Source organism: Syngnathus leptorhynchus, chromosome 5, assembly GCF_054491065.1.
Source record: "Syngnathus leptorhynchus isolate UIUO chromosome 5, UIUO_Slep, whole genome shotgun sequence".
Lineage (NCBI taxonomy): Eukaryota > Metazoa > Chordata > Actinopteri > Syngnathiformes > Syngnathidae > Syngnathus > Syngnathus leptorhynchus.
This window is the reverse complement of record NC_141199.1, coordinates 17,132,611-17,154,318: the sequence shown is the minus strand read 5'-3', so window position 1 is coordinate 17,154,318 and position 21,708 is coordinate 17,132,611. Positions and strand designations below refer to the sequence as shown.

The 21,708-nt window shown below is 48.1% G+C and overlaps 8 protein-coding genes and 1 long non-coding RNA gene across 22 annotated transcripts; 2 read left to right on the top strand and 7 right to left on the bottom strand.

Moving 5' to 3' along the window:
- Positions 1 to 333: 333 nt before the first annotated feature.
- On the bottom strand, positions 334 to 3,532 carry smim28 (small integral membrane protein 28). Of its 3 annotated transcripts, none has more exons than XM_085913167.1 (3): positions 2,011 to 3,532; positions 1,660 to 1,809; positions 334 to 1,163 (listed from the first exon to the last, which is right to left on the bottom strand). In XM_085913167.1, exons 2-3 carry the CDS (start codon positions 1,756 to 1,758, stop codon positions 753 to 755), a joined length of 510 nt encoding a protein of 169 aa, XP_085769293.1. In that variant the 5' UTR covers positions 1,759 to 1,809; positions 2,011 to 3,532; the 3' UTR covers positions 334 to 752. The 3 variants fall into 3 exon arrangements, with proteins under 3 accessions (XP_085769293.1, XP_085769294.1, XP_085769295.1); XM_085913168.1 differs by having other exon boundaries at positions 2,644 to 3,532; XM_085913169.1 differs by having other exon boundaries at positions 2,865 to 3,532.
- Positions 2,807 to 6,655, top strand: esf1 (ESF1 nucleolar pre-rRNA processing protein). 4 transcript variants are annotated; one of them, XM_085913149.1, is made up of 14 exons: positions 2,812 to 3,038; positions 3,128 to 3,213; positions 3,290 to 3,571; positions 3,669 to 3,886; positions 3,947 to 4,060; positions 4,131 to 4,240; positions 4,322 to 4,474; positions 4,553 to 4,667; positions 4,773 to 5,073; positions 5,165 to 5,304; positions 5,367 to 5,448; positions 5,524 to 5,618; positions 5,698 to 5,850; positions 5,919 to 6,655. In XM_085913149.1, the coding sequence occupies exons 3-14, from the start codon at positions 3,319 to 3,321 to the stop codon at positions 6,234 to 6,236; spliced, it is 2,052 nt and encodes a 683-aa protein (XP_085769275.1). In that variant the 5' UTR covers positions 2,812 to 3,038; positions 3,128 to 3,213; positions 3,290 to 3,318; the 3' UTR covers positions 6,237 to 6,655. The 4 variants fall into 4 exon arrangements, with proteins under 4 accessions (XP_085769277.1, XP_085769275.1, XP_085769274.1 ...); XM_085913151.1 differs by having other exon boundaries at positions 2,807 to 3,213; positions 5,527 to 5,618; XM_085913148.1 differs by having other exon boundaries at positions 2,812 to 3,213.
- An 848-nt stretch (positions 6,656 to 7,503) lies between these two features.
- LOC147057401 (synaptogyrin-3-like) lies at positions 7,504 to 9,327 on the bottom strand. Its single transcript, XM_085913165.1, has 4 exons — positions 9,143 to 9,327; positions 8,396 to 8,630; positions 8,101 to 8,246; positions 7,504 to 7,945 (listed from the first exon to the last, which is right to left on the bottom strand). Exons 1-4 carry the CDS (start codon positions 9,245 to 9,247, stop codon positions 7,712 to 7,714), a joined length of 720 nt encoding a protein of 239 aa, XP_085769291.1. The 5' UTR covers positions 9,248 to 9,327; the 3' UTR covers positions 7,504 to 7,711.
- Positions 7,682 to 9,708, top strand: LOC147057400 (uncharacterized). 2 transcript variants are annotated; one of them, XR_015066133.1, is made up of 4 exons: positions 7,682 to 7,951; positions 8,105 to 8,310; positions 8,404 to 8,674; positions 9,135 to 9,708. It is a non-coding gene; the product is annotated as an uncharacterized LOC147057400 (long non-coding RNA). The 2 variants fall into 2 exon arrangements; XR_015066134.1 differs by having other exon boundaries at positions 9,049 to 9,708.
- LOC147057399 (protein disulfide-isomerase) lies at positions 9,473 to 12,480 on the bottom strand. Of its 2 annotated transcripts, none has more exons than XM_085913152.1 (11): positions 12,151 to 12,480; positions 11,730 to 11,930; positions 11,464 to 11,618; positions 11,261 to 11,398; positions 11,065 to 11,172; positions 10,851 to 10,976; positions 10,595 to 10,792; positions 10,400 to 10,520; positions 10,130 to 10,311; positions 9,975 to 10,064; positions 9,473 to 9,892 (listed from the first exon to the last, which is right to left on the bottom strand). In XM_085913152.1, the coding sequence occupies exons 1-11, from the start codon at positions 12,326 to 12,328 to the stop codon at positions 9,806 to 9,808; spliced, it is 1,584 nt and encodes a 527-aa protein (XP_085769278.1). In that variant the 5' UTR covers positions 12,329 to 12,480; the 3' UTR covers positions 9,473 to 9,805. The 2 variants fall into 2 exon arrangements, with proteins under 2 accessions (XP_085769278.1, XP_085769279.1); XM_085913153.1 differs by having other exon boundaries at positions 9,474 to 9,892; positions 11,464 to 11,591.
- Positions 12,481 to 12,554: 74 nt separating this feature from the next.
- LOC147057398 (lipopolysaccharide-induced tumor necrosis factor-alpha factor homolog) lies at positions 12,555 to 13,665 on the bottom strand. Its single transcript, XM_085913170.1, has 5 exons — positions 13,517 to 13,665; positions 13,277 to 13,431; positions 13,140 to 13,202; positions 12,872 to 13,040; positions 12,555 to 12,811 (listed from the first exon to the last, which is right to left on the bottom strand). The coding sequence occupies exons 2-5, from the start codon at positions 13,416 to 13,418 to the stop codon at positions 12,703 to 12,705; spliced, it is 483 nt and encodes a 160-aa protein (XP_085769296.1). The 5' UTR covers positions 13,419 to 13,431; positions 13,517 to 13,665; the 3' UTR covers positions 12,555 to 12,702.
- Positions 13,666 to 14,323: 658 nt separating this feature from the next.
- LOC147057397 (uncharacterized) lies at positions 14,324 to 16,157 on the bottom strand. Of its 6 annotated transcripts, none has more exons than XM_085913160.1 (7): positions 16,038 to 16,157; positions 15,313 to 15,450; positions 15,126 to 15,182; positions 14,981 to 15,057; positions 14,824 to 14,916; positions 14,542 to 14,755; positions 14,324 to 14,473 (listed from the first exon to the last, which is right to left on the bottom strand). In XM_085913160.1, the coding sequence occupies exons 2-7, from the start codon at positions 15,432 to 15,434 to the stop codon at positions 14,353 to 14,355; spliced, it is 684 nt and encodes a 227-aa protein (XP_085769286.1). In that variant the 5' UTR covers positions 15,435 to 15,450; positions 16,038 to 16,157; the 3' UTR covers positions 14,324 to 14,352. The 6 variants fall into 6 exon arrangements, with proteins under 6 accessions (XP_085769286.1, XP_085769288.1, XP_085769287.1 ...); XM_085913162.1 differs by having other exon boundaries at positions 14,977 to 15,057; positions 15,338 to 15,450; XM_085913161.1 differs by lacking the exon at positions 16,038 to 16,157 and adding an exon at positions 15,655 to 16,011.
- Positions 16,158 to 16,310: 153 nt separating this feature from the next.
- On the bottom strand, positions 16,311 to 19,239 carry pdia2 (protein disulfide isomerase family A, member 2). Of its 2 annotated transcripts, none has more exons than XM_085913156.1 (11): positions 19,008 to 19,239; positions 18,414 to 18,617; positions 18,222 to 18,355; positions 17,829 to 17,966; positions 17,594 to 17,710; positions 17,396 to 17,521; positions 17,143 to 17,334; positions 16,917 to 17,037; positions 16,662 to 16,840; positions 16,489 to 16,594; positions 16,311 to 16,412 (listed from the first exon to the last, which is right to left on the bottom strand). In XM_085913156.1, coding segments are annotated over exons 1-11 (1,521 nt in total). In that variant the 5' UTR covers positions 19,210 to 19,239; the 3' UTR covers positions 16,311 to 16,410. The 2 variants fall into 2 exon arrangements, with proteins under 2 accessions (XP_085769282.1, XP_085769280.1); XM_085913154.1 differs by having other exon boundaries at positions 16,316 to 16,412; positions 16,493 to 16,594.
- Positions 19,240 to 19,792: 553 nt separating this feature from the next.
- Positions 19,793 to 20,350, bottom strand: percc1 (proline and glutamate rich with coiled coil 1). Its single transcript, XM_085913166.1, has one exon. The coding sequence runs from the start codon at positions 20,348 to 20,350 to the stop codon at positions 19,793 to 19,795; it is 558 nt and encodes a 185-aa protein (XP_085769292.1).
- Positions 20,351 to 21,708: the final 1,358 nt, after the last annotated feature.

Sequence of the window (21,708 nt, the reverse complement as noted above, 5' to 3'; positions counted from 1 at the left end):
CTTCTTCCTCATGCTTCTTCAATAAAAATGCATGGCAGATTCCCACCAATCAAGTGCTTGTCTTTCTCTTGATGGGCTGCTTGTGCCGTCCCGTTCCAATTTGAGAAAGGTAAGGCCGGCGGGCCTCATGTGGTCCGTTGCGTCTTTCATGACGCCCCCTTCATTTTTTTAAATTCATTGATCTCATGACACAATTGGTTCATATGGACTACTTCAAAAAGGTAGTCATAAAAACACATTTTCATAAATAATTGGTAAATTGTGATTGAATGAAAGGAAATTCTTATTAAAGTGAGTTATTTTAAAAATATTGCAGAGATTTCTTATGCCTTTTTTTGTATTTTTGATTTATTCATTTCCGGCCCCACAATGGGAATTTTACATTTTTCATATGATTGTACATTAAAATAATCTTACATTTCATCTACACATTTGAGGTCTTTCATTTTTGATGTATACGTATTTCAGAAACAAATCATGTGAATTCCAAAACACATACACCAATAATTCATTTCACAGGTGTGCGGCAAATTGATCATCACTTTGCTAAGTTTTCATGGGGATTTTTTTATTTTGACTGTTGGCCAGCAGAGGGCAGAAGAACACAAACAAGCTGAGCCCACACACGGTCCCTGTCTACCACAAATAGCTGGGGGTCCACTCTGCAAGTTGTTTGCTATTCGACTTTGGTTACAAAACAAATGAAACTCCTAAGTCAAGGTAGTAGTTCTGGAAGCAATTTGAGATCCTCGTCACACGTAGCGACCGCTGGACCTGATCTCCGGGCAAAGCTTGGCCTCCAGATCCTCGATCTTGATGGACTCTGCGTCCTTGGAGCTGCCGAGGCTGGCGGCCCGGGTGATCTTGCTGAGGGTCTCCTCGTAGGGCGGCGGCAGGTAGACCATGACGAAGACCCCGTCCGAGCCCGTGGAGCTGGTGCTGGCGTGGCGCTCGGCGCCGCGGCTCAACGACGACAGCAATTGGGCATCCTGCGGGTCCAGCGCGATCACCTTGGTCAATCCCAGCTGGGAGGCGGAGGCCCGGCAGCGACGGCAGACGGAGACCGCCAGCGGCACCAGCAGCAGGACCGCCAGCGCCGGCAAGACCACGTACAGCAGAAGCTCGTACTTCCTGTCGTCGCCCAGGTCATTCCAATTGAAGCCCTGCGTGCGTGAAAATCGTTGACAGCTTCAGTGAACCGCATTCATTGGTTTCCTTCTGGTTTTAGTCTTCCTGGACTTTATGATGGGGAGGTCAACCGAGCCCGTAGCTGGCCGGCTTGTTTTTATACTTTGGATTGTCGGAGCGAGTTGCTATTTGTCGGACTGACCTGTGACTACGCTTGCTGATCCTCGCTGATGAGGATCTGCAAATCTTCTCATCTCAAGCTATCAACGCCCGCTCTGATCTGGCGACACCAGATAAGACGAGAGCCTCGATTGCACCAGAGTGCTCTGTCTGTTTGTCTGTCTGTCTGTCTGTCTCGACTGATAGAAACACTTCCACTAGATAGATACTTTCTTTTAAAAGTAACTTGAACACCTTTTAGTTAGATTGCAAGTTACTTTAATTGGCTAGTAGAAATTTGCGGGGGGGAAAAAAATGCACGAATATGCGAAAGCGGGTATGTCGTGCAAGTGTCAGGCAGGTCGCGCTCACCTGTTGGTCACGCGCAGAGGGCGCCGGGGTCACCCAGTCGTAGGAGCCGCGGCCCGCCGGGCCGAAGCGGCGCCAGCTGCTCTCCAGGAGGCCGCGCATGCTGCCCGTGCAAATGATGAGGATCTGATGGCGTTCTGCTCACGCATGCCGCTTTGAGGGGTAAACAAGGTTGAGGGAGAGGGGAGGGGGAAGGGGGGGCGATTAGTGCGATGGGCTCAAGAGGGGCGGCGACATGAGAGCAATGCAGGGCAGCGGTAAATCTGTCGACTGGCCTGAATCCTGATGTTGGATCGCATGCATGCGTGCACACGTGATTGACAGAGAGGAAAAGGCGACAGCATCGTTTCTCACGTGGAAAACATTGCTTGAACTTGAATGTTGAAGATCACCAAAGAAATCACGCCCCATGTCCGCCGCCTCATCACTCTTTGAATGCGAGCGTGCAGGAGATGGACTTTTTGTCAGGGCTCATTTTCTGCTCGTCATGTTGTTGATGCCCAAACAGATGCCGAGGGCCGCTGACGTGCCACCGACATCCATTAATCCCCATTGGAATATTACAGATCACGCACGTACACGCACACACGGTCAAAGATGCACACACACTCTCATCCCCACAAACAAAATCAGGCAGTCACACAAACAAAACATGCAACAAAGATACACACAGCAGGTTCGTGACGCCTTCAATTCCACTTCACAAAGGCACATTATTTTTTGCTTATTTCTTTTATATTGGGAAAATAATACTGAAACTGCAGAACAATAAAACGTGCAATGTCTGAATTCAGAAAGTTGGGCATTGTCGCATATTAAAGTGCGTGCGTGAGGGTGTGCTTCCGTGCGGACAGTCGGCCGGCCGGGCGGCCCGGCCCGGCCCGGCCCGGCCCGGCGCGGCGTCAACATCTGCACGGCTGGTCAGAGTCGGGAAGGCGTGTTGCGCGCGTGGGATTATGTCGCTAGCGTGATCGTGAAATTACTCACGTGGCTCGCGCAGGCGGGATAAAGGCGGGCGTGCATGACACCCGAATCCTCAAACCGGCGGAATGGTGATTTGCGTCGGCCGCCGTGCTGCTAGGGGGCGCTGTGTGATGCACGAAATGGCAAACATGGCTCCAATCCTGCCGACTCTTTGACAAAAACGTTTTCCCTTCTCCTCCCCTTGATTGTTTGCTCATAGTCGTTTGATTAATTCTTCGTCTTACCTTTCCAGCCTCTCTGACAACGTTGGCACCTTTTTAGTCAAAACACTGCCATTCTTGCTTGGCATTGTCCTTTCCGTCCCTTTTTGCTCTCCGTAGTCTTTGGTCCAGGAAGTGCCGTGTCGCGTTGCATGGTGGGAAAACACGTGTGCCGCGACGAGAAGGTTCAGCTAAGAAGTCAGGCAATATTTTAAATCTTTATACGAGTAGTTTCTTTTCCAGGATTCCATAAGTTTCATTTTCATCAGTATCGCTTTTTTTTTTAGTTCCTTGCCCGCCCGTGTTTACGCTGCCGACCGCCATTTTGTGTCGAACAACAACAACAACAACAATACAGCACTCAAGTTTCTCCGTATGTATTTTGCAGTCTTATTTGCAAGTGTACGATGAAAAAGCGGCAATTGACAGTGTTGGCATTTGGATTTCAGAAAGGTTGCAGCTTAGAGAGGTGGCTGTCATGTCAGGCGCAAAGAAGGAAGATGCGGCGCCGGCGGACGAACGTTTCTCGCGCGTCAAGCGGGACCCTCGATTCTGGGAAATGCCCGACCGCCAGCAAAAGATCTCCATCGACAAGCGCTTTACGTCCATGTTCCATGACGAGCGCTTTAAAACCAAATCCACGGTGGACAAGCGGGGACGACCCGTCCAACACTCCACCGCTGAGGACCTCCGACGCTTCTACCAGATCTCCGACGATGAAGTCAAGACAAGTGAGGAAGCCTCAACCGATTATATTAAAAAATACATTTGGGGTCTTCTCCGCCCATTTTGTTGCACGGATGTCAACTAACGCTCGAGTCTGCTCAGGTGATGAAGATGAAAACGAAGCTGGCTCGTCAGACGAGGACGAGGAGTCGGGCCTGGATTCCTCCGATGACAGCGGTCCGGACCTGGCTCGCGGCAAAGGTAACGTGGAGACCAGCTCGGACGAGGAGGACGAAGCTGAGGACTTACTGCAGCGCGAGGACGAGGAGATCCAGCACGACTGGGGCGAACTCTGCAAGGACGCCGAGCGCAGCGAGAAGGTCAGCCCGGTCCGAAGCGGCTCGTGTCGACCGGAGGTCTGAGCTCGTCGCCTCTTGCAGATTTGGCGCCGGCTGGCCGTCTGCAACGTGGACTGGGACCGGCTGAAGGCAAAAGACCTGCTGGCCATACTTAACTCCTTCAAACCCGAAGGGGGCGCCGTGCTCTCCGTCAAGGTGAGTCCGCTCGGCCTGATGGTGATCGAATTGAGCTGCGGTATTTCAAAATTTGCTTTGACCGCTGCAGATTTACCCGTCAGAGTTTGGCAAGGAAAGACTCCAGATGGAGGAGTCCCAGGGCCCGCCGGAGCTCCGAGCGCTGCCTGATGATTCCGAGGACGACACCCAAGAGGACAGGTGACCTTCTCCCGAAGGCCGTGATGCTGCTAGCACAGCAAATGTTTTTGGCGGTTGGATGACGCAGCGACGTGTGGGCAGGTCGTACCGAGAGAAGAAGCGCGACTACCAGTTCAAGCGTCTCAAGTACTTCTACGCCGTGGCCGAGTGCGACTCGGCCGCCACCGCCGCCCAAATCTACCAGGAGTGTGACGGCTTTGAGTACGAGAGCAGCTGCTCCGTACTGGATCTAAGGTACGTCGCGGCAACTAATAATACTTTGCGCACATGCTAGGCTAGGCTAGGCTATCTGCTTTAATGGCTACCGTTCAGGTTCATCCCCGATGACATGACGTTCGAGGACCCTCCCAAAGAGGTGGCGACCGATGTCAACTTGGCGACGTATACGCCCAAACTTTTCACTTCGTCAGCCAGCGCAACCTCCAAGGTAGTTGCGGGGGGCCGGGAGGCGGCGTCCACACTGTGACATCACAGGAAGTCGCCCAAATTGTGGGAGGTCTATCGCTCAGTCAGCCCGATGTGGTGCATTCAGGTGGACCTGACCTGGGACGAGACGGACCCGGAGCGTGTGAGCGCCCTCCACAGGAAGTTCAATAAAAGCGAGCTTCTGGACATGGACTTCAAGGCCTATTTGGCGTCATCGTCCAGCGAAAGCGAGGACGCCGACGCTGAGGAGGAGAAGGAGGAGGACGAAGGTGAGCAGGAAGGCAAGGGGAGCAAGGGCCAGGATCAGTTGGAGAAGTACCAGCGGCTGTTGCAAGGCCTCCACGACAAGAATAACAAAGAGCAGCAGGAGGACCAAAAGATGGAGATGGAGGTCACCTGGGTGCCGGGTAGGTCGACGAGCCCGAAAGGCGACTTTGAATGCCTATTTCAAAGGTCTGAGGTGGACGTTTCATATTGTGCTGTGCTTTGCTCCTCCAGGCCTGAAGGAGACCACAGAGCAGCTGGTGAAGAAGAAGCTGGAGCAGAAGCAGCAACAGCCCACGCCCTGGGAGGAATTCCTGCAGAAGAAACGAGACAAGAAGGCGGCCAAGAAGATCAGCAAGAAAGCCCAAAACGAGGTCAGCCCGTTAGCATAGTTAGCGCCTAGCCGACCAACACGTTAACGTGCGCTCTCCGCCAGGACGCCCAGCTGAGCGACGACTCCCTTCCCGACCCCGTGGACTTCAACGACCCGTTCTTCCGCCAGGAACTCTCTTCTAAGGGTGAGGTTTAGCTAGCGCGCACGTGGGCCCAGGCTTGCGTTCGAGTCGTGACAACTTCCCGCTGATGTTCCTCAGAAGGCAAGACCAAAGATAAGAAGAAGAAGAAGAAGAAAAACCAGGATGGAGAAGAGCGTACAGTAGAAGAACAGCAACTTGTGGACCAACACAAGGTTTCACACGCACGCTCGTGAATGTGCTTCAATATGTTTTTGTTCGTTTTATCACAATGTATTGCGTGCGTTCGTTCAGGCCGAGATGTCCCTGCTGATGGACGAGGACGACGAGGACGAGAGGCACAAACATTTCAACTACGACAAGTTGGTGGAGCAGCAGAACTTGAGCAAGAAGAAGAAGAAAAAGTTGATCAAGAACGGAAACGTGCCAGACGACGACAACTTCCAGGTCAGAGTTCCGCCAGCCGCCGCCGTCGCCGCCATCGAGCGCACGTCGTGACGTTTATCCGCTTGCAGGTGGACGTTTCGGACCCTCGCTTCCAGGCAGTCTTCACGTCCCACCTGTTCAATCTGGACCCGTCGCACCCGAGCTACAAGCGCACGCGGGCCACGCAGAGCATCCTGGATGAGAAGCGACGGCGCCGAGAGGAAGCGCACAAACAAGACCACGATGGGGCTCGCGAGGCGCCCGGAGATCAAAGCGACCGCCACGCCACGCCCACAGAACCCGCAGATGCCGAGCCCTCGAGGGACGCCAGCTTGTCGCTACTCATCAAGTCCATTAAGAGCAAAACGCGCGACTTCCAAGCGCGTAAGAAAGCGAAAATACTTTGAAGGTCCAACTCTGCTTCCTGCGTGGACATGTTTGGATGAAGCAGTTTGTGTCCTTCTCCAAACACGAACGGGACTTTTGTGAGCGCTCGGCATTCTGTTGCGGGCTGTCGAGAATTGTGGACATCAGGACAAATGACGTCGTTGAAGGCCTCAAATGTTTCAGGTCTATTTCTAACTGTTCCTCTGGAAGGTCAAAGTGAAATGCACGTCAGTCGCCACTAGGGGGAGCTCACGTAGCACAAATACCAATTTAGCGCCACAGCTTTCGCTTCATTTTCATTTGTATCAAGCAAACGTCTGTCATCATTTGACACTTTGTATTGGAGAACATTATGTAGGTCAGTCGTGATCTCCAAAGCAAATAAAAAGAAAGCAACCAAAAGAAACTAAAGGTTTCTTTGTGGCAAATTTTATGTCAATCACAAAGGCTGTGAGCGTTAATTTGATGGTGTTGCTGGTTTTATTGACTTTTTTTTCTTCATTTTTTAATACATACATTTGAGCATATCACAATCAAATATTAAAATGACAAATATTTCACATGGAGCAGAACATTCAGGAAGCCGCTGGCCTACCATTTTTTCAATTGCCTTGCCGCCATGTCCCTCTGTTGCTGCTCGTCAATCACAAAGTGAGCCGAGGAAAAACTTTCCGCTACAAATGTCCTTTTGTAATGTGTCTTCTACACTAAAAGAACATGCTTGTGTGTGTGTGTACGTCAGTGACGTGCGGTGAGGCATTTACAAATATGTATAAACCCAAAAGGGTCAATCAATACTGATGATTTCGTATCTCATCAGCATTCTACGTACACACACAGTTTGTGGTCTTACCTTTATTTGTAGATGAAGTCCATGCACCGATCCATCGCCACAAGAAGTTTGTAAAAGTCCTCCTTCTTTTCGTTCATTTTGGCCATGAAGCTCTGATGACTACAGCTGGGGCTCGTCTATCATCACTGACGTCATCAAATCCCCCCAAACGCCTCCTTCACTTCACTTTTTTGCTACATAGCGTCAAATGACAGAGATGTGTACTTTGGTTGTGACATTCTCTAACTGGGGCAGCATTAATTAATGGTTGGCTCAAGTACGCCCCCTATCGGTGCGGCAAAGTACTATCTGCCTCAACCTTTTTGCTGCGCTTTTATGTCTCATCAGCAAAATAAAAAGCGTTTCACCTTTGTATGCAATTCCAGCGATTTTAACTATAAAAGTGTTTGAAATTAGTCATACATAAAGATCGGTGGACAAATATTAATATTCAATTTATGTTTTTTTTTTTTTTACTTGTCATAATGACAGGTGAGGAAGAGCCTCACCTGCCTCCCCTGACCGCACGTCCTTAGTGTACATGTGTGTGCGTGTGTGTGAGAGATACTACCACGGTGTGGCTGCAAGTGTGCGTGCGCAAACACACAAAAGCAAATAAAGCGGGTTGCCATGGCAACAACATAACGGCCTTAGTTACGGCCGTTAGAAGGCGGGCGCTACGGGTCTGTGCTGCTGCTGCGTGAGCTTCTGCGGGTCCAGGGTCTCGGTGAAGGGCGGGGCTTGGTAGGGCTTGGTGGTCACGATGGTAGCGCCGTTGACGATCGGGTAGGGCGTGGCCCGGGCGTGGCCGGGGGCGGCGTCCAGGTGCTGCCACGTGAACAGGTTGGCGTGCGAGCCGGATAGGAAACGACGCAGGGCGCTCAGCGTCAGCACCGTCTGTCGGTAAGCGCACAAAGTTAGTTAGCGTTGATTCATGTGGAAATGGACAAAAGGAAAAATTTGATTTTGGGGTGGTGATTTCCCGATTCTTCGATTTGAAAAGGACCCTAGTGACCTTTCAACTAATGAAACTTGACTTGCTTGTGACCGACCCAGGTGATGATGGAGAAGAAGCAGAAGGCGATGGTGGCTCGGGCGGCGTCGGCGCCCTGCGACAAAGGCAGCTCGTCCGGTGAGGTCGCCTGCCACTGATTGACCAAGAAGCAGAAGCCCACGAACCACAGGAAGCTGGCCACACCTCAAGCACGCACGAGCAGAAACACCAAGTGTTAGGCTTTGCAGATGAGGCTTCAATTCATGAAGTCAGGTTTTAAGTCAGAGTTACGGTTTCAAATGAGGGTTTCAAGTCCATGTTGGGAATTCATTTTTTTTGTTTGTTTTGTTTACCTGAGCAGATGAGGTCGAGCAGTACGGCGCGCCGTCTGTCCGTCAGGCTGCTGAAGGACGGAAAGACGGCGTCGAGGAGCAAGAAGAAGGCGCTGGCCAAGAAGCAGGCCACGCCCACCGTCACCCCGAAGTTGCACGCGTCGGCGTTCTTGTTGAAGACGCACAGCAGACGCTCGCTGCCGATGTTGACGTAACCTTCGTTGACGATGCAGCTGAACACCACCATGGAGAACACCTGCCGGCCGCAAGCCAGCGAGCGAACGTCACAAATTTGCGCAGGTACGGCTGTCTACTTTGAAATCATCTCAAACACTTTTTTTTTTAAACTTAACACTAGTCTTTTAAAAATGATTGAAATGCAATATATATATATTCATTATAGATGATTGGTTGGTGACCAGTGATAATTAGTTTGATCAGTTTTGAAACTGAAAGTATGCATATACAATACAGTAAATACATTTAAATATTTAAAAAAAATGCTTGTAGGATATTGAAATGGAAGTATGACGTGCAAATGGGCATCCCGCTGCTCATGTGCATCATGAACATGCGGGCGGCTTGCAGCTATGGACAAAAGACGCTATTGGTCGAATCCTGAAATCGATCAATACGAAGCCGAATCGATTGCTTAACAAACGTTTTCATGCTAGGTGATGCACCTAATGTGATGCGAGGAGGGAGAGACAAAGAGTGGAAATGCAGCCCCCCCCCCTCCTTTTTTTTTTTCTTCTTCCAGATGCTCACCCACGACAGCAGCCTCAAGATGGTCCGCGGATGCGTGAAGAAGGCGACCGGGTCGAAGACAAGCTTCCCGGCTTTGGCGGCCCCGTACGCGGCCGCTGGCTCCATGACGGCCTGCCTCCCCCCCGTCCGAGCGAACTGGTAGCGACCTCCACCGGCTTAGCGCGGCTCCTTGTCCCCGCCGTGAGAAGCGGACGAGACGGCGACAGAAGCAGCTGTGCGCCGCCGCTGTGCGCAGCCTCCAGCAGCAGCCTGGCGATGACGTCACGCACAACGCACAGACTGCTGCCCGGTTGTTTGTTATTGGCTTGTTTGTGTCAACTATTCCAAATAACAGGGTTTTTTTTGTTTGTCATTTTTAATTGCGAAATACATTACTGTTATTGTATAGTTTTTTTTTTTTTTTTAAATCACTAAACAAAATTTGTATCAATGTAATGTAAAGGCTTTGCTCCAGTTATTTTTGACATATTACACAATAAAAAAAAAAAAAAGAGAGACTTCCAATTCAAAGTAAAGTTAAAGAAAGATTTTTCTCATTAGTAGTAGTTGCAACTTTTCTGTCAATTTCCCAGCCAATGATGTGGACTATTTTTGTCATCCTTTTTGTGAAGTCAAAACCAGGCAGGACAATTCTTTTTATAACTGCTTTGATGTTGTCTTCCACTAAAGTTCCTGCTTGTTGATCTTTCTCTCTTTCTTCTTTTCTTCATCTTTCAAGGCCTCCACGTACTTGCTCCTGTCATCGTCCTCCTTTTTTTGATCCCCACAAAAAAAAAAAAAAGTTGTATTTTCAGCCCAACGTTTTATTGACGTGCACAAAAAGGACGTTTACCTTGATTCTGTCTTTCGCTGCTTTCTTCATCTCCCGGTCAACAAAAGCAAGCAGAGCCTTCACCTTCCTGTCACCGGTGTAAAACACCGCCTGGAAGGCAAATAGAAGATTCATTTAAATGCGCTTCACACTTTGAAATTATTCTGCCATCATACTCTCTCTGCGTAGACGGCGGGGAACAGGCAGAAGGCCGGATAGCCGTTCTGCACCGACATTTCGATGTCGTTAGCCGACGCGTCGATGCGAGCCACCACCACGTCGTGGCGAGCCTCCAAGGCCTCTGCTAGCTCCTCCCACAGCGGGAACACCGCGCGGGACTCCGGACTGTACGGCACGTCTGAAAGACACGTAGGTCGCTTCATTAGGTACACCCTCTTCAAGTACAATTGTGACTTGTGTGTCCGCGTGGTGCATTGTGTACTCACAAAACAAAACAAATACGGTCTTGTTGGGGTTGAAGGCAACTTGTTCAAAAGTACTTCCGACGAGTTCCTTCACTGGACGTTGGTCCCATCCTTCTGGGATGGGCTCGCTCTGCATCTTGGCCTGATACACACACACACACGTTCTCATTGATTTGCGTTTCACGTCACACCCGCTACACACTGGCCCGGCCGTACCTTGGCCTTGCCGTCCAAGTAGTCCCGGCAGAAGGCCACGATGGAGTCGGCGTCCGGCGCGGCCGAGGGCAGCTGGTAGGTCACGTGGTCGGTCAGGTTGACCAATCGCACGAGAGGAGCCTCGTAGTCGCGCACGCGGAAGTACTCCATCAGGCGGCCGTTGCGTGGCTCCGACACGTCCACCAGTACGAACAAAATCTGAAGACACACGTGGAAAGATTGATTTTGTGTGTATAAGTGCGTTTGCGTGCTTTACCTTCATTCTGAAGACCTCGGCGGCCGCGTCGAAGGCGGCGTGCAGACGGGGGAAGTCGGCCGAGCCTTTGTCGACGAAAAGGAGGGCGTGGCTAAGAACGGGCGACGACAAGATCTGGTTGGCCGTCTGATGAATAAATGAAATGGTATTTCCATGATTTGTGACTATTTCTAGTTTGATTCAAAAGGTTTTTGATTTGGTCGTCCTTGGCTACCTTTCCAGTGTATTCTGTGACAGGCTCCATCTGGTAGACGCTGACAAAAGTCATCAAGTCAACTTCGGAGGTCTGCGGCGTCATCTTGTAGGCCTGAATCAGCTTTGACTGTGAGGAACCCAAAGCCAATTTCTTGCTTACAATCATAACACCTTCCAAAAACAAACCAAAAACGTGTGTCGTTATTTGTGTGTACCTCTTTAAGGAGCAGCACCACGTCGTGCGTGACATCATATTTACTGATGACATCATCACTCTGCGTCACGGCAAAGCCGATGTCCGGGAGACTGACTGCGGTGGAATAAAATATCCCAACGTACTCGCTGTCCAGCTCCTACACACACATACTTAATTATAACACTAATGTTATTGATCCAGAGACAGTTTGATGGCGATCACCTGAAAGAATCCGAGCACGCTGAACTCCTCCTTTGAGCTCCCCAATTGGCTGAGATGGGTGATGAGGTCAGCAGCAGGCCCCGCCCTCCTTTTCAACCACGTCACAATGGAAGCGGAACTCTGAGGAACTTGAATCCCACACCTGTCAGTATTTTCTCGTAGACAAAAAATATTTGTGATATTGTTTTTTTTGGGGGTTGGGCTGTTCAACATGTTTTGTTACAGAAGGAAAAAAATAATAATTTTGTATGTGAACTGGAACTCACCAGGGCAAGAGACAAAGTTGAATTTCTCTCCGAAAAGGTAGAGCCTGATGCTCGGTGGTCCTGTTGCGTTCAGTTCTTTGGCTAGCTCTTTGTCTTTGGTCACATCCACGGTCCCCAACTTGACGTCGGAGTCCTGAAGATCGCCGGCGGCTCCTTGAAAGACTTCCGACAACCGACGGCCGTCTGCAGACAGCGGAACATCTGACGGACAGAAATGGTGAAGTCCATTTTGGATGGATGGATGGATTTCGTCATCAATCAATCCCCCCCCCCCAAAAATCATCGTTAATTTTGACAAAGTCAACAAACCTTTTGAAACATCAACACCAATTTGAGTCTCTGGTTGTCCACATTATTAATTGTGCATTTCATTTCATGATGACAAATATGTGACTTGATAGGAAGGCATGAAAGAACTTACAGAAGTGCACCAGTAGTTGCTTGTAGGCCTTCAGCGCTTCGTTGAAATTTGTCTTGTTTAGTTGTAAAATTCCGTCCTCCTCCGGGAGCCTTTCGGCTTCTTGGCCACTACCGGCGAGGCATAAAGCCGACAAATCCAGTAGCAGCAGCGGCAGCAACGGCAGCAGCGGCCTCGCCATTGTCGCAAGGTAAGACGGAAGTGGGCAGCCGTCCGGCCCGGCCCGGCCCGGCCCCTCTTGTGAATGTTATCAGGCCCGTCTTGTCGCTCATTAACTTGTTATCTGAGCGGTTACTCGTATCAAGACGATTGCTAATAGTTGCCGAATGCACTTTACCTAACGACAAGGTCAAACTGGAAAATACTTTTATTAAAGGCACAGCGCCATCTATTGGTGGACTCATAGAATGCAATGACCTCAATTCGAAGCGTGTGCTTTTTTTTCTTCTTCCCTTTAACGTTTAATTCAATATTTCCTGGTATGTGTCCCAAATGGATGTCTTCTAAAAAAAAAAGTTGATAAAGTTCCATGAAAAGTGTCCAAATATTCCACAGTCAAGATTTCCGGTGTACGTGTAGATGTTTTCCACAGTGAGGACAGAAGTGATGAACATCCCACAGGTCCGCGATCATGAAAGGAATCAGGCAGAAACCACAAACTAATCTGGAAGCAAAGTCAAAGTTTGTAGAAGGTGTTGAAATATGCCGACACGCTAATAATTACCCAGAAAGCGCCAAAACGCAGCATAAAGTGAAGGCTTTCTTCCCGGGCATTTGTTGGATTTTGGTGGTGACGTCACGGCGGCAGTGAGGACATTGAACGCTCCCCGGAGAACTCAGCAGGTCGGTCGTGGTTGAAATTTGTTCTGACGCCGGCTGGGATACCACTGCGTCTGTTTGTCCCCCAAAAATTAATAATAAATATTTAAAATCAAGCCACCCAAAATAAAAAGTCGAATTCTTGTCATCTGTGACTTGGATTGATTCCGTACCCAATGGGGTTGGAAGGATGACGACCGGAGACGTCTGCGGCGGACTGAAGACAGGAAACGGATCTGGACACACAATCGATGATGAAAAAGCACAACTTATCGCAGACCGGTCGGTACCGGATGGTCAGCGGTCTTACTGGTTTCTTGATAGGGAGGCGGGTTCGAAGGATGCAAAATTGAAGCATCGTAAGAAGGCGGAGGGCAAAGGTCAAAGCCTTCAGCGTCCACAGCGGAAGGCGGCGGTGTGGCCACCTCGTACACCGGAGGCTCCGCCGGCATGGTGACAAAATTGCTGACGAGGAAGACATTTTCGGCAGATTCAGTTGAAAACGGTGAAAGTATGAAATCTGGCTACAGTCCGTCTGAATGTGTCTTACCTTGAAGAGATTCGTGAGCTGAACTGCGAGGATGCAACATGTTAGCTGTCGAGGCTAGTTGCGAGATCAAAGCCGTTCAACTTGTTCTTTATCTCAATCCCAAAAAAAAAATTCTCACAACCTATAATTAGCATAGATATGACTTACGCAATATAGGTCATACATAGGTTCCAAAAATCTCTCCGACAAAATACAATATTTGACGAAGGACACACGAAAAATAAAGCAAAACGTTGGTTGAGTAGAATCATACCAAGAAAGTTTTGAAAGGGCCAACTATTGAGAGGATTTGACATTTTTGACTGGAAAGATTTGGAAATGTTTTACATATAACGCAATACATGCGACTTACACAATACTCACGGAACTTGTTTGTTTTAAAACATCATTTCATGTCCCACATAGCGCTTAATCCCTTTCGGGGTGCGGCACGTTACATAAATTTCTAATATTTGGTTTCAAAGCACAAAAAAAAAAAAAAAGAAGATTTATTGGTCAATTTGCAGAGTTGACAGGTGTTATTTTAAATTAAAAAAAAAATACAATATAAATTAAAAACAACAGAAAGCAAGGAACTTTTTTTCCCTCAAACGGTGAAATAAAAATAGCAAATATATGACTTGGAATTGAAATAAAGATTAAGCAACTAAAATAATCAGACAGCACTGTGTAAATCTGCACGATTCGTTATCGATGCTCATTCTAGCAATTCTAACGATGATTGATTGAAATATTAGGCACATAAAAACTTGAAACACTTTTGGAGGGAAAAAAAAAAAATCAGAGCACATGAAGAATAGAAAACTGCCCGCCATAATCAATAAATGAGCCGCAGGCTAACGGCCGTAGCCCCCCCTGTCGTACACGTAAATACATTTGTGGCAACGAGGACAGTAGTGGTACACGTTCCAGCAGCTGGGAATGCAAAAGGGAATCAGGCAGAAGCCGCAGAAGAAGCTGAAAAAAAAAAAAAGACACTTCTCATTATTCCGGACATCAATCAATCGGCCACACAACCAACTTACCATCCCACCAGGATCATGATACACGCGCAGAAGCTCCACGACGAGGGACACAGGACTTTTACGGTGGTGACCTCGTGGTGACACTTTGTACATCGCACGTAACCGGGATGGTTCCTCAGTCGGGTGATGGAGATGGTCTGTTGTGGCCGCGGCTGCGTCACCACCACCACTTGCGGCGCTGGGTGGGCACGTGCCGGGTGTCTGCACTGGCCCACTGAGAGACAAAACCAAGGACACCGCGTGAGGACAGCGGAAAACCAAAGCTACAGCGGAATGACGTACCCTCAACGGTTGGATGGATAAAGACTCGCGAGGTGTGGCCGCTGGTGACCACGGGCGTCCTCAAGACGGGAAAGGGATCCGGCTGGACGTTTACTGCAAAGCAACAACACTCTTTGAGAAATAGGATCAGAGGACAACTTGAGCTTTACATACCAACGCTTGCGTGGTAGGAGGAGACTTGAGATGTTACAATGGGTGAGCCCAAGATGGAAATTGGACCCGGTTGGAAAGTTCCTGCAAAACAACAACCACGGCCTCATTAAATGAGGGGCTTGTTGCCTGATGGATGGAAAATGACGTACCCGCTCTTGGTTGACGGGTGAAGACTTGAGATGTTGTCACATGATGAGCGGCGTTGGCTGCAAAAAACGGTGACACGCTTGGTGAGCAGTGACATTTTGGAATTCGACATCATTGATTCAAGGCAAAATGAAAACAATTGCAACGGATGACTCATGTTTATCACTACTACGATGGTAAAGTGCTTACTAGGGCGCCAAGAATTGGGACTGACTTGTCTCTTCGTAGGATGGCGGTGCCTCGGAGGGCGTCTGGTAGGAGGGTGGAGGCGGTCGACGGAGCGTTGCCTCCTCGTAGGAAGGCGGCTCCATTCTGTCAAGCGTTCCGCTGCAAAGAAAAGAGCATCAAATTAGCACCAAAACCGGATTAGGCGTTTCTGTCAAGTCGTTGCGCTGGAATTGAACAATTAACAGTCATTGTGTTACGCACTAAAGTTTGTTTTTCATCATTTTTACTCGTTAGTCTGTGCAGCTAAACTTTTTTTTTTTTTTTAATATTATTCAAAACAGTTGGAAACAGGTTGGGACCGACCATGTTAAATTCAAGAGGCCAATAAAAAAAAAAAAAAAAGCGTGTGGTGCTCGAAAGGTGACGATTTCCGGGGTCGTGACGTCATCATAAAGCGGCTCGCCCTGATTGACAGTAGAAGTAGAAGGAAATAAACACAGCAAATAACATCGTTGCAAGCTCAACTTTCAGCTAGCAAAAATGAATCATTTTGTCTTCAGAGCTTTTTCTATGTCTAATGTGTTTTAGATAAGCCCAAAGTCAAACCCTAGCAAGAGGGCTACATATGCTAGCTTAGCATATCCTCTGCGGAGTCAGCTGACTGACTTTCAACACTTTTGACTGATGTCAAACTCTCCAAAAACTTTTGAGAGCGATAGTCGAGATTTGAAAGCGTCAAGTCTTACCTTGGACAAAGGAGGAAGCCAACTGAGCGGAAGAGAGGCAAGACTCAAATGATCACCTGGGCGGCCTGTTGGACTTGTTTGCTTTCTGGATTGTGAAATATTCCATTTACCATATAACAACAAAAATGCAAGTCACAATGACCAATAACAATTGTCATGTAACAAAAATACTTTTTTCTTGTCCTGGGGCCCTTGACTTGATTTCCTCCGTCATCAGCCAGTTGTCAATAAACATGAAAAAAAAAAAAAGTGCTGACTGCTATTTTGATTTCTGTCCCTTAAAGGAATTTTATTGAGTTGAAAAAAAAAATGGCATCAAAGCTCATCCTTGTCAAACGTGGCGTTGTCAGCTTTCTCCACAGACTCCACCGCTTTCTGAAAAACCCCAAAAGAAATTGTATTCATTCTTCTGGAGGAAGATTCATTTTCAGCTTTTAGCACGCAGATGTACAAACTGCTTCGTTTTGGTCGTCGTCGTCTTCCTCGGGCAAAACTCCTCCGTTGTCCAGAAACTTTGCCAACGTCTCCAGATCTCGCATTCCAGAGTACTCCACCGGCTGCAAGGTGACGCGAGAAAAACTTGAGCGAGACATTTCAACCAGCGTGAAATGCCTGTGTCCGTACCTCTTTTCTACCCGCGGGAAAATATTTCAGCGTGGGGAAGCCACTGACGGTGAAGGCCTCCAGCTCATTGGCGGTGGAATCCATCTTGGCGATGACCGTGTCCTGGTGCTGGGCGTACTTTTCACCCAGCTGCTCCCAGATGGGAACTAGTTCCTTGCAGTGGCCGCACCAAGGAGCATCTGCAAAAAAAAAAAATCCTCATTTGATTCATTTGGATTGAATTGTCGCTTTGAGAAGGCTTCATGGAGAACTCACAAAACATCACAAAGACATTCTTGGTTGGATCCAAAGCAACCGACTCAAAGTTCTTCCCCACCAGGACCTTCACGGGTGCTTTATTCCAATCCTCGGGCACGTCTTGACTGCGATAGTACGGCTGCGTTACAAAACAAACATTCAGATCGATACGTGTAATTTCAGTGTGTGTGTGTGTGTGTGTGTGTGTGTGTGTGTGTGTGTGTGTGTGTGTGTGTGCGCGTGCCTTGGCCGTGCCATCCAAAACCTCCTGACACAACGACGGCAGGCCGCCGAGGAGATCCGCCGTGTCCACTTTGAACTTCTTGCCCGTGTCCATGCTGATGATCCGAGCCGTCGGCACATCAGCCAGCACCACACCGAAGAATTGGAGCACGAACAACACGTCGGCCGCCACGTCGATGGTAACGAAGAGCATCTAAAAATGTGCGTTTTGGACAACATCAAAGACAACTTTGGCGGCCATATTGAACGCTAACCTTGCTCTTGTAGGTCTTGGCCAGGGGCCGGACTTGGTCCACCAGCGCCATGTGGCTCTCCACTGTGGAGTTGATGAAGAGGAGGCAGTGAAGGCGAATGCTGGAGCTGAAGATCTTATCCCCGGTCTGCACAAACAAACCGCATCAAGGCCAGTTGTGAGAGTGTGTGAGTGTGTGTGTGTGTGTGTTTGTGTTTACCTCCTTAGTGAAGGGGATGATAAGCTCCAGGCTGTTTTCTTGGATGAAGCTAGTCAGATTGCTTTTGTCCAGTTTGCCGTCTTCAGATAGGGCGTAGTCCACTCTGCCGTCATCAAACTGAAGAAATAAATTTAATTTAAAAATAAATAAATGCAAATTTATGCAAATGTATGCAAATTTTGCCACCCACCAATATTTCATATGAATAATTGTATTGCTGTGAAGGTCCACATACCTTTTTGAAGAGCACCACCGTCTCAGATTTCAATTGATACTTCTGGAAAAGCTCCGGCGAGGTCGTGATGGCAAACTCCGTGTCGGTCATGTCCACGACCAATTGGGAAAACTCCTTGGCTGCGTCGCTTTCCAAACTCTGGGTGAGAAAAGTGGAGTATGAAGATCCATCCATCCATCCATCCATCCATCCATCCATCCATCCATCCATCCATCCATCCATCCATCCATCCATCCATCCATCCATCCATCCATCCATCCATCCATCCATCCATCCATCCATCCATCCATCCATCCATCCATCCATCCATCCATCCATCCATCCATCCATCCATCCATCCATCCATCCATCGGTGGGTGTCGTGTCCATTCAAAGTGCCGAGGACGGACGGACCTTAAAAAATCCCACGACGGTGATGTTGTGGGCGTGAACAAAGTTGGCGGCAGAGTCAGCGTCTGCCAGGACCATTGCGCCGGGTCGGCTGCGACGCTTCAACCACCGGATGATTCCGTTGACCGTTCTCTGACCTGGAAACAGTTTAATTGATTAGCTTAGCGACGATAGTTCTTTTCTACCGTCGAGTACCGTTGAAGTCGATGGGTCGCTTTCGGTCGCCGTGGACAAAGAGCTTGAGAAGGGGAAAGCTGTTGACGGCAAACTCGTCGGCCAGATCCTTCTCGTCTGTGGCGTCCACTTTGGCCAGGCCCACGGCGGGCTCGTCCTTCAACTCGGCGGCCGCCTCGGCGTAGATGGGCTCCAGCTGCTTGCAGTGGCCGCACCACGGGGCATCTGCAGGCATGAAAGGAAAAAAGAAAAAAGTTTTTTTGGAGCCTTTGCTGATAGGACCTGAAACTTTGCTCCCTGAGCACGTGGGAAAATGGAGGCAGCAGAACATCTGGACAATGGCTTGCTTGCTTTAAACGTAGTTCTTTGTGCATTTTAAAATGGGAAATGGTTTTCTTTTAATACAAAATCATTCAGCTGTATTCAATAAATATAACACTCGTTTGAGTTTTGTTGGAATAATTAAATTTTTTTTTTTAATTAGCGTACATGAGAATACTGAGGAAGCAAGAAATGGCTTTGAAAATGCTCATGAATGAATGATCTCAATAAAAAGATTGACTTGTATTTTTTATTGCAAATCAATACATTTGAAATACTTTCACGTGTACTCACAGAATTCCACCAATAAATACTTGGTCTGGTTGAGCGCCTCGGCAAAGTTGTTGCCATGGAGCACCATCACGTTTTTGTCCTCGTCTATCTGGCTGCTCTTCTCCTTCTTGGGTGGCTTCTCCGTTTGGGTCTCAGCGTGCTCATCGTTGGCCCGGCAGGAGCCCAGCAGGAGCAGTAACAGGAGGAACTTTGGCATCCTCATGTTTGCCAGGGATGTGGAAAGGCTGGTCACTTTCCTTGCGAGCCTTTTTGACATGACTGAGAGAGAGTGTGTGTGTGTGTGGCACAATTCTACTGGCCTCGCCTTTCAGCCAATCAAGTGGACTGACTCATTCTGGCAGACGTATGAATTGGTAGCTTTTGTCTTTCTTTTTTTTAGCATTTTCACAAAAACACAGAAAATATGACAAATGATACCAAGTTGGGCATATTTCTGCTTTCGTTCATCCTCCAGATAGTTCATCGTTTTGTTTTTTTTCTAAGTCGTCCTGAAACTGTCGGCCCTAAAATGTCTGCTTCAAACTAAAATGTTTGATTTCCACTTTTGTTGGTCACCTGCGCCAAATTCAATGTAAATCTACATTTTTAAGATTGCAAATTCAATTCAAATCGTTTTTAAAGGAGCGTTACATGGCGACGTAACATTTCCCATCATGCAATTATTACAACAAAGACAAAATGTTCATGGAAAATTTATTATTGTTTGCACTTTTCGGAAACGTCTCTTGACACGCACAACAATTTGTGACAGCACACAAGGCCACAAGAAAAAAAAAAAGATTTTGTCAATGCAGCACATCCGCCTCGTCCGGGTTGGGGTCCCAGTTGGCAAGCAGGTCACTAAAGTCCGGTTGGGAGTTTTCCAGCGTGTGCAGGCTGAAATTCATGTGGGGGTCCCCATCGTGAAGCTCCGGAGGCTCCGGCTCATTCCAGAAACTGAGCGGCAGGTGCCTTGCGTTCATGGGGCGGCCCTGGCCTTTGCCCCGGGACTCAAAGAGCTCAGCCAGGGGGCCCAGCTCCGAGGAGGGGCGCTCCTCGCCCGCGGGTACCACCGGCCTCGGCGGCTCGTCGTAACCGTGGATGTCGCCGGAAGCGGTGCCCTGGTCGTAGACATCCCGGGCCTCGCGCCGGCCGAAATAGCGGCGGACGTCTCGGCTGATGACGTCGGCGAACCTCAGCAGACGCTCGGTGGCGTCCTGCGGGTCTGACGAGACCCGGGGTTCCGAAACCGTGTCCTCTTCATCTTCATCTGTGGACCACCTCTCCTCCTCATCCTCCTCCAGTGGGAAATAAACTGGGGACGGCACCCGGAGCTGGAAGTTTCGCATGACCCCCGTCGCCATCTTCGTGAGCTGCGCTGAGCTGGGCTGGCAAAAATGCTGACTGCCGATATATATATATACACGGCCGCACGCCTCAGCGAGAGTGGGTGTAAATATTTGTGTTGGTCAAATAATCTTTTGTTTACTTTAGCGCCCGGCAACTAGGAAGAGGGTCTGCGCTTTAATGGAGCCTCTGCTGGGGGCACAATGGAAAGTTGCCGTGGGCACGCACACGTACACGCGTAGATAAACAAACGTGCACGCTTTTACGAGGTAGTTCAAAGGGAAAAAGAGCGTAAAATCCAATTTCACGCCATTTTGAGCTCTAAAGGAGGGCGGAAATTAAGCCAACACAAACGAAATAATATTTAAAAAAAAAAACTCTGTAGTATAAATGACATGATGCCAATGTCTTCATCATAAATAATCATTAAAAAATATTTCAAGCAAGACTAACTATCTTAAATGATTATGGGGTTAATGATGCAATTTTGTTTTCATTGTATAATTGGGGTATGACAAATTATTCTTTATACCAAATCACTTTGTGCCTTCAATTGACAGACGTTATTTTGAATCCATTTTTAACCATATTTAATTCTATAAAGATTTTAAAAACATACATAATTCACTCAGTGTTTGATATATTTTGCTCATATTTAATCTGCTAAGCTTTTTCTTTACTATCTTTTTTATTCAATATGTTTTTATTTATCCAGTTTCCAAAAAAACCTTTTTCATTCATTTATCCAACGTTGATTGATTGTTACATTGGTTTAATTATTCCATTTTGAATGAGTAAAACGGTTGTGTTGAAATGTTTTGGATGATGACTGACTCTGCTACTTTTCTATTTGTTCCTAATTTATAATGATATTTTAGTGACACATTTAAATCCCCCCCTCCCCAAAAAAAGCGTTGCTGTGTCATAAAGCGTCATTAGAGGGTCAACTAAATCAACACAAGTCAATTACATTGTGCGTTATCAGGACGACCCCCTGGTCCCGGTCGCTCCTGGTCGGTCAGTATCCTGGCTTCTGTGTTGACTTTAGGCCTCAAGATCAATAGCGGCAATATGTCAGCACTCCACCGCAAATTTCACGCTCTTTTAGCCACACGAGCTCTATGTACACACTAGCGCACACGAATACAAAGACGTCATCTTTTTCCATCGCTTTAAAAGTATTATTTCATCATCATCACAAACCTTAACTGCATTAGAAACCTTTCGAGCACGTTGGTGTGATTTAAGACTCCATAAATCATGTTTGTTTGTGATTTCTGTCAAAAATAATTCAGTCCATTTGATGACAAAAATGAAGCACCCTTTCGAAGGCTCAAATGTGACTTGGAAAACTGAAAAACATGGTCTTACCTGC

Bases quoted from the DNA above. Each gene is read 5' to 3' on its own strand.
- smim28 (XM_085913167.1), bottom strand. From the start codon at position 1,758: ATGCGCGGCCTCCTGGAGAGCAGCTGGCGCCGCTTCGGCCCGGCGGGC. The intron at 1,164-1,659 runs GTGAGCGCGACC...TCACGCACGCAG, and splicing joins CCTCTGCGCGTGACCAACAG to GGCTTCAATTGGAATGACCT.
- esf1 (XM_085913149.1), top strand. From the start codon at position 3,319: ATGTCAGGCGCAAAGAAGGAAGATGCGGCGCCGGCGGACGAACGTTTC. The intron at 4,475-4,552 runs GTACGTCGCGGC...GCTACCGTTCAG, and splicing joins TGCTCCGTACTGGATCTAAG to GTTCATCCCCGATGACATGA. The intron at 5,074-5,164 runs GTAGGTCGACGA...TTGCTCCTCCAG, and splicing joins GGAGGTCACCTGGGTGCCGG to GCCTGAAGGAGACCACAGAG.
- LOC147057401 (XM_085913165.1), bottom strand. From the start codon at position 9,247: ATGGAGCCAGCGGCCGCGTACGGGGCCGCCAAAGCCGGGAAGCTTGTC. The intron at 8,631-9,142 runs GTGAGCATCTGG...TGCGGCCGGCAG, and splicing joins TCTTGAGGCTGCTGTCGTGG to GTGTTCTCCATGGTGGTGTT. The intron at 8,247-8,395 runs GTAAACAAAACA...TGCGTGCTTGAG, and splicing joins GCTCGACCTCATCTGCTCAG to GTGTGGCCAGCTTCCTGTGG.
- LOC147057399 (XM_085913152.1), bottom strand. From the start codon at position 12,328: ATGGCGAGGCCGCTGCTGCCGTTGCTGCCGCTGCTGCTACTGGATTTG. The intron at 11,173-11,260 runs GTACACACAAAT...GGTTCCTCACAG, and splicing joins TGGTGCTGCTCCTTAAAGAG to TCAAAGCTGATTCAGGCCTA. The intron at 10,793-10,850 runs GTAAAGCACGCA...GTGTGTCTTCAG, and splicing joins CCGAGGTCTTCAGAATGAAG to ATTTTGTTCGTACTGGTGGA.
- LOC147057398 (XM_085913170.1), bottom strand. From the start codon at position 13,418: ATGCCGGCGGAGCCTCCGGTGTACGAGGTGGCCACACCGCCGCCTTCC. The intron at 13,203-13,276 runs GTAAGACCGCTG...TTGTGTGTCCAG, and splicing joins GCCTCCCTATCAAGAAACCA to ATCCGTTTCCTGTCTTCAGT. The intron at 12,812-12,871 runs GTAATTATTAGC...CTTTGCTTCCAG, and splicing joins TGCGTTTTGGCGCTTTCTGG to ATTAGTTTGTGGTTTCTGCC.
- LOC147057397 (XM_085913158.1), bottom strand. From the start codon at position 15,572: ATGATGAAAAACAAACTTTA. The intron at 15,451-15,552 runs GTGCGTAACACA...TTTTCTTTGCAG, and splicing joins ATGATGAAAAACAAACTTTA to CGGAACGCTTGACAGAATGG. The intron at 14,756-14,823 runs GTACGTCATTCC...TTTGTCTCTCAG, and splicing joins TATCCATCCAACCGTTGAGG to TGGGCCAGTGCAGACACCCG.
- pdia2 (XM_085913154.1), bottom strand. From the start codon at position 19,209: ATGAGGATGCCAAAGTTCCTCCTGTTACTGCTCCTGCTGGGCTCCTGC. The intron at 18,356-18,413 runs GTACTCGACGGT...AACTGTTTCCAG, and splicing joins GCGACCCATCGACTTCAACG to GTCAGAGAACGGTCAACGGA. The intron at 17,967-18,221 runs GTCCGTCCGTCC...TTTCTCACCCAG, and splicing joins CCGTCGTGGGATTTTTTAAG to AGTTTGGAAAGCGACGCAGC.
- percc1 (XM_085913166.1), bottom strand. From the start codon at position 20,350: ATGGCGACGGGGGTCATGCGAAACTTCCAGCTCCGGGTGCCGTCCCCA.